The sequence below is a fragment of the Montipora capricornis genome, chromosome 1 (genome assembly GCF_036669925.1).
Source record: "Montipora capricornis isolate CH-2021 chromosome 1, ASM3666992v2, whole genome shotgun sequence".
Taxonomy (NCBI): domain Eukaryota; kingdom Metazoa; phylum Cnidaria; class Anthozoa; order Scleractinia; family Acroporidae; genus Montipora; species Montipora capricornis.
The window spans coordinates 40638773-40646272 of record NC_090883.1 but is presented as its reverse complement, the minus strand read 5'-3'; the positions used below and the strand labels follow the sequence as shown (position 1 = coordinate 40646272).

Below are 7500 nucleotides of genomic sequence, written 5' to 3'. Positions count from 1 at the left end.
AGTTGGTAGGCCTGTAATTGCTGGAAGTCCTTGAGAGGATGGAACTCCAGTTGGTATGCTTGTTATTGCTGGCAGTCCTTGAGAGGATGGAATTACTGATGTTATCCCTGCAATTCCAGTTGGTAGGCCTGTTATTCCTGGAAGTCCTTGAGAAGATGGAATTCCAGTTGGTAGGCCTGTTATTGATGGAAGTCCTTGAGAGGAAGGAATTCCAGTTGGTAAGCCTGTTATTCCTGGAAGCCCTTGAGAGGATGGAATTCCAGTTGGTAGGCCTGTTATTGCTGGAAGTCCTTGAAAGGATGGAATTCCAGTTGGTAGGCCTGTTAAAGCTGGAAGTCCTAGAGAGAATTGAATTACTGATGCTATCCCTGCAATTTCAGTTGGTAGGCCTGCTATTGCTGGAAGTCCTTGAGAAGATGGAATTCCAGTTGGTAAGCCTGTTATTCCTGGAAGCCCTTGAGAGGATGGAATTCCAGTTGGTAGGCCTGTTATTGCTGGAAGTCCTTGAAGGGATGGAATTTCAGTTGGTATGCCTGTTATTGCTGGAAGTCCTTGAGAGGATGGAATTACTGATGCTATCCCTGCAATTTCAGTTGGTAGGCCTGCTATTGCTGGAAGTCCCTGAGAAGATGGAATTCCAGTTGTTAGGCCTGTTATTACTGGAAGTCCTTGAGAAGATGGACTTCCAGTTGGTAGGCCTGTTATTGCTGGAAGTCCTTGAGAAGATGGAATTCCAGTTGGTAGGCCTGCCATAGCTGGAAGTCCTTGAGAAGATGGAATTCCAGTTGGTAAGCCTGTTATTCCTGGAAGCCCTTGAGAGGATGGAATTCCAGTTGGTAGGCCTGTTATTGCTGGAAGTCCTTGAAAGGATGGAATTCCAGTTGGTAGGCCTGTTATTGCTGGAAGTCCTTGAGAGGATCGAATTACTGATGCTATCCCTGCAATTTCAGTTGGTAGGCCTGTTATTGCTGGAAGTCCTTGAGAAGATGGAATTCCAGTTGGTAGACCTGTCATTGCTGGAAGTCCTTGAGAAGATGGAATTGCACTTGGTAAGCCTGTTATTCCTGGAAGCCCTTGAGAGGATGGAATTCCAGTTGGTAGGCCTGTTATTGCTGGAAGTCCTTGAGAGGATGGAATTACTGATGCTATCACTGGAATTCCAGTTGGTAGTCCTGTTATTGCTGGAAGTCCTTGAGGAGATGGAATTCCAGTTGGTAGACCTGTCATTGCTGGAAGTCCTTGAGAAGATGGAATTGCAGTTGGTAAGCCTGTTATTCCTGGAAGCCCTTGAGAGGATGGAATTCCAGTTGGTAGGCCTGTTATTGCTGGAAGTCCTTGAGAGGATGGAATTACTGATGCTATCACTGGAATTCCAGTTGGTAGGCCTGTTATTGCTGGAAGTCCTTGAGAAGATGGAATTCCTGATGGTATCCCTGGAATGCCAGTTGGTATTCCTGGAATTCCACTTGGTAGCCCAGTTATTCCTGAAAGTCCCGTAGAAGATGGAATTTCACTCACAGAAACCGGCAATTGCGAGGATACGCTTTGTATGTTGGTGGGTATTGACCCAAACGACTGAGGCATTGTAGGTAAATTTCCGCCAATCCCAGGAAATGAAGGCAAACCATCAGTGGTCCCTGGAAATTGAGGAAATGAGTTCTGCAAAGGAAGCGATAAAATATTCCATTAAATCGGTCAATCATTCACAAAATTTGACGATCCTTCCCACCTACAAAAAATAAAATTAGTTTTCAAGAAAGTTGCATGACGTATGCTTACCTTATTCACTTCTGTATCAAATGCCATCTTCTGCAATCTCGTTCTCAACTTTTCAGTTGCATAAACAAGCATATATTTCTGAAAAGAAGGTAATAATTATCATAATAATACAATAATAACTTTATTTAACCACGGAGTCCTTATCACTAAAAAGTGGTCTTCTAAATAGCACTAACAAAGCTAACACTTAAAAATTATGAGCTTTGTTAAAAAATCTTGTATGAAACGCTAAAAATTAAGTAATTTCTAATATGCACTAGCGGAATAAAAACTATTTAAAGTAGTGGCCTGCTTAGCCTCTAACGCTGACAGACTGTTCCATGTTAATGCTCCCCTATTACGAAAACTCAGTGTTCGGCCGTGGAATAAACAGATTGTGTTGGGCGTCCCGAAGATCATCTCTGTGAATGGTATTTACGCTGGCGAATTTATGAGACAGGTATTCGGGTACAAGGTTATTTACTGTTTTGAACATTAAATATTTCATTTGTTTACCACGTCTGTCAGCGAGGCTTCTGGGAAGATCTAACATCCCAATTGTACCCTGTTATTATGCGTGCTGCCCTGTTTTGTAAATTCTCTCGTTTTTAGCTGAGGCCATACCGATTCAGCCCCACACACAGAATCAGTGACTGTGACTAGGGTACTTTGGGGACATATCGGTCTTAACCTCCTCAGGGCAGCAAGTACTTTTGCAACTTTACCGACGACTTCAGAGATATGAGCTTCCCACGAGAGTGTTTCATCCGCCTGAACGCCTAAGCATTTGTAAGTATTAACTATTTCAATTGAATGTCCATTGAGGCATATGTGCGGTTCACTAGGGAGCTTAGAGATTTTATGCCTCGTTCCTGTAAACAGACACTTGGTCTTGAGGACATTAAGACTTATATTAGACTTAGACTTAGACTTAGATCGTGTATGAGTCAATGATGAAAACAGCTCCTCAGGGTTTTTGGAGGCATACGTGAGATTTAGTGTCATCGGCTTACATCCTCACATAGAAGGTTGCAATTTGGAAGGTCACAGTTACCGAAGTTACCATATTACTAGCTTACAAATAACTAGTTAGAATAATATGACTTTAAAAAAATGTAGGATATGAAAATAAGGTCTTTTGTTTTAAAGACTTAACCAAAGCAACTAGATAATTGTATTTTTGCGACATCGACAACTGGTTCAGTCTAGATGGCAATGGAGAGTGAAACTCAAAGGGAGCTTTTCGTGGCTTTATGGTCAAACGTTTCGAGGCCTTAATCTAAATTGTTAGGTTTTTTAATGCAAGTGTTACTAATATTTTAGTATCACTCAACTAGTGAACTAATGCAAATCCTGCATTTTAATTGGCTGCGCTACTAGAGGACTATCAGTAATAGTCCTCGAGTAGCGAAAAGCGCGACGCTCTCTTTCGTTTTATTCCCAAAATAAATATTTCTTCAACTTGCATTTGCTAATTTTATTGTTGTCTTTTCTGTCCGACTAGTTGGATGATACTAAAACAATTAGACCCTTCGCCCTCAAGGGCAACAGGTCAATAGCCCATTCGGCTTCGCCTCGCTTCGCCCTTGCGGGCTACGCGTCTAATTGTTAAATAGTGATAGCATTAAGGTGTACGTCGCCTGCTTCCTTAATTAAAGGTGCTGAGACACGAGGGATCATGTTGCACGGACATGTCGAAGCGACAAAAAACTTGTGTAGTGCACACTGAGGCGACATGTAGCAGGCAAGCGGAGCGGGGACAAGTAGCAGGTACAAAATCACAACATGTGCACACACATGAAAATGTTGCGGGTAAATGTCCCAGGGATACGTTGTCGAAGGTTAAATAGCTTTTCGACTAATTCGGTTTGAAGTCTTCAAGGAGAGATTGTCCTACCTCTATCGTTCCTCCAAACCCTACCACTATTCCAAGCACAACAAACATGCTTGCCCAGAACGGACCTTCACGAGCCACTCTCAGAGGGTCGTTCATAAACTGAGAAGAAATACATAGCAGTTGTTATTTTATATGGATGGTGTTGCGCTATTGCAGCTCACTTTCAAATCCTTAAAACTAGCAAAAACGTTGCCTGCAAATCTTATTAGTAAATTTTGCAAAAAAGTTTTTGGTGAGAAGAAAGTCATTGCTTGAATCTGTGATCTGTAATATCAGAAACCAAAAGAAAAGGCAAGGATTATCGACGTCGCAAATATGGCGAATGTAACAAGGATTGTCTTAAAAGCATCAAGAAAAAAAAGATGGGTTAGACTTACGGTAACCTTTTGTTGGCAGAGATTTGGTTCTGCTTAAGCTTCACGATAACGAAGTGAAATTGCTATTTCGTTGGACTTTCAGACGAAAGTCCCTGAAATTCCAATCGCCGATAACCTGATTCTCAAGCTGTCCAGGTCGCTCGTGTCATGCACTCCTTTTCCCGTCGGGAAAAGTCGGGAAAGGAAGACGAGTACGTGACACGACCGACCTGGGCCCGTCTAAGATTCAGGTTAAATCGCTACCTTTTGTATTTCCCCAAACAGAAAAGAGAGGCCTGGGGCTATCATCCCTGTAATGGCGGCTCCGAGAGCACCAGCTAACAGGAGTGGCAAGTCTTGCAGCTGCATTCTGATCATTTTGTACGCGGCTTCTCCCTCGTTTAACTGAAATAAAGAAGTTTAAGGTCATGTGAGTCGCCAACTTTTTATTCTTTAGAAGATTATATACGGGCTTTTTTCGCACTGACGCGACATTCTAAAGCTTTATGTACCTTTCCAGACGATGAGGAAGACTATTTCTCGTCGTACTTGTAAGTGAGTGCCTGAGATTGCTCCTTAAAACGGTATTTTCGTCATTAAAGTTGAATACTGCTAAAATGGCAGAACACGTTATTCCTCTAACACCTCGCCTTATGGGTTTTGATGATCCCTGTATTATGTCATTTCTGAGAGGGTTTATAGACCTTATTCCAAAATGGCCGTCACTAAAATATTCTTTTGTTTTTATTCAACTTAGCTCTTGATGCCCCTTTCTTGGGCTGAAAATTCAAAAGAATATTTTGCCTTGAACGAGGCATCAAGATCTAATTTGAATAAAAACAAAAGAATATCTAAATGACGGCTCGTTAAGAAGGTGAGAGGTAATACTCGTAACTTAACGATGTTTTTTATTGTGAACTTGTGCATTATTTCCATCGTGTGAACAAAATAATTAACCTTGTCTTGGATCTTCTGACGAATCTCATCCACGAAGCCTTTTACTTGACTTTCAGTTTGCTTTCGAGTCTCCCCCAAATTTAAATTCCCTTCCATTGTCGCCCGTTCATCGATATCTTTGGCCGAAGGCAATATCCCTGCCGGACATCAAAGTTAAAAATTCATCGCAAGAAGCTGAGTAAGAACTGTTCTCATGATAAATAATTGCAACAGTAATAAAGGCTCCACATGAAAAATCGAAAATTGTCTCACCGGTATTCAGTACCCTCTGTTTGTAAATGCTTTGCGACTCAAAGTACTGAAACATAAAAGCGAGGATGTTTCGGTAATCTTTTTCCTACCGATCATAAAAAGGAAGGGAATAGAGATAATTGACCTAAAATAATTTACGAAAAATTGGAATGCATTTTGCCATCTGAGCCCTGAGAACGAGTTTATTAGGTAGTAACAATATGTGTCTCACGAAAAGCAATAACCTGTAGCATTGACACATATCTAAATGCGTCTCCCGACATCATCAGTTCCAGTGGCGTTCCTTGCTCTAATATCTCCCCTTTGTGAAGAACAACAATGACGTCAGCAATGCGAGCTACAGACACGTGACTGGTTGAGATGACTGTGGTGCGACCTTGGCGTGCCTACAATCAGAACGAGACGATTGCACTAAAACTGTCATCTTTATTACCTACATATTTATGGTACACACCTTTATGCATATAGATGCATCAAGAAAGTTTGGAAAGCACGAGACAGGCGAAAGAGTTATCGAGTTTCAGAAAAAATGGAACAAGGTCGCCTGAACACACTATCGTCATCATTCTGCGCGAACAGATTGTGAAGAACGCTCCTGTGATTTGAATCTAGTTAAATTAATTTCCTTTCCATTAAATAATTTGAATTTTTATACACACCTTATCCAAACATCTAATGAGAACGTTGAAAGCGGAGCCATCAATAAATGACAAATCCTCCTCCCACAACAATATCCGGGGCTTTCTAATCAATGCACGCGCAAGCGCCAGCATATGTTTCTGATGTGTTGTCAGCGGTGATCCGTTTTCTGTAAGAACGGTTTCATATCCCTGAGAAAAAAGAAAACAACTCAGTTTAAAATGTGCCTAACCATTTTTTTTCCAGAAGTTAAATTTGAGCACCTTAAAACGAATATTTAACAATTATGCCATGAGCGCGCGTTGGATATGAGATGGTAAATAGCCAACGCAGCGCGTTGACTCCAAAAGTTTGGAAGTTCGAAATACCAGCAAAAAAAGCGAAAAAATCCGAGCAAAGTCGAAAAACTTGATGAAGATGCGATGTTGTGGGTCAGACAGACGCAGGATCATCACAAAAACAAACTTTCCACAAAAAAGGGTTTCTTTAAATTTATTCAGAGAGAAATTTCCTTAAGCGCAATCATTTGCCTTATAAGGTCAAACTAAGGCATGTGAGCTGATAACCGAGATTGAGTAAACCAATCAGAGCACGAGAAATTCATAAACCGAGGTTGAAAACTTAATAACTGAAGTTAACCACCGAGATTTTGCTGCTAACAGGCTGCACAAGTTGCAGAAAGGTGAGAAAATTGGCAGTCGTTTGAGCCAAGGCCGACTGAGATAATGAGAGGCACGGGTATGTCCCAGAGATGACGTCACAGACTACTTGTCGTTCCAGTTTTGAAGGAATCATTGCATGTCACTAAACAGGCCGCGGAACAGACGACGTCTGGTCTTTTTTAGTTTTATGACTCCTTAAAAATGAGATTTTTACGTTAAAATGGAAAATGCGTTGACAGTGAAGAGAATTATCTTAGCGCGCATAGATTTTTAATGGTGCAGTTGATATTAATTGTATATGAGAAACGAAGAAAACAAGCTCACATGGGGTAAGGCTATGATAAACTCGTGTGCTCCAGCATCCTTTGCAGCCTGCTCTATTTCATTCCTTCTTGATCCATCTCTTCCAAAGGCAATGTTTACAGCAACTGAAGTGTTAAAGAACTCCGGATTCCTGTGTACTATTCCAATCTGTCGACGAAGCCAGCGGCGATCCAGAAAGCGTATATCTTGTCCATCCAGCCTCACCTATAGAAAAAAATGAACAAAACAGAAAAGAAGAGAGAATAACTTAAACTTCTGGGCCGAGATGTGAGTGGTAAGCCGGGATATTTAATGCTACCACCTTGCAAGTTTCATTGGACATAATTAATGCGAGTGGTTGTCCTACTTCTGGAAACTCGCCCCTGCAATCCTAACATTTGGTTAATTCAAGTCTTTTAATCCAAGTAAAGATTTTCTTCGTCACTTACTTTTCCAGTCTGTGGGACGTAAATTTTCTGTAGTAGCTTCATAAGTGCACTTTTCCCACAACCTTTGTGTCCTAGCAGGGCTACTGTTTGTCCTTCTTCCACTGTAACATTTATGGACTTTAAGATCTGGGAAAGCATAACGGCAAGGAGTGTCACACCATCGACAATTCTCCCACCCCGACAAAATGAAAGAACGAGATAATTTGATTTCTTGTTGATGGAGCTTA

At 41.3% G+C, this 7500-nt stretch overlaps 2 protein-coding genes across 2 annotated transcripts in view; both read right to left on the bottom strand.

The window, feature by feature from the left end:
* Positions 1 to 1227, bottom strand: part of LOC138014982 (collagen alpha-2(IV) chain-like) — a 2751-nt gene extending 1524 nt beyond the window's left edge. Inside the window, exon 1 of the mRNA XM_068861878.1 lies at positions 1 to 1227. This exon is cut by the window's left edge and continues 1524 nt beyond it. Within this exon, the coding sequence (XP_068717979.1) occupies positions 1 to 1227 (1227 nt within the window).
* A 4178-nt stretch (positions 1228 to 5405) lies between these two features.
* Positions 5406 to 7500, bottom strand: part of LOC138014971 (ATP-dependent translocase ABCB1-like) — a 7852-nt gene continuing 5757 nt past the window's right edge. Inside the window, exons 9-12 of the mRNA XM_068861868.1 lie at positions 7274 to 7399; positions 6846 to 7049; positions 5880 to 6050; positions 5406 to 5606 (exon numbers count right to left, since the gene is read on the bottom strand). Of these exons, the coding sequence (XP_068717969.1) occupies positions 5406 to 5606; positions 5880 to 6050; positions 6846 to 7049; positions 7274 to 7399 (702 nt within the window). The remainder of the gene's footprint in view (positions 5607 to 5879; positions 6051 to 6845; positions 7050 to 7273; positions 7400 to 7500) is intronic.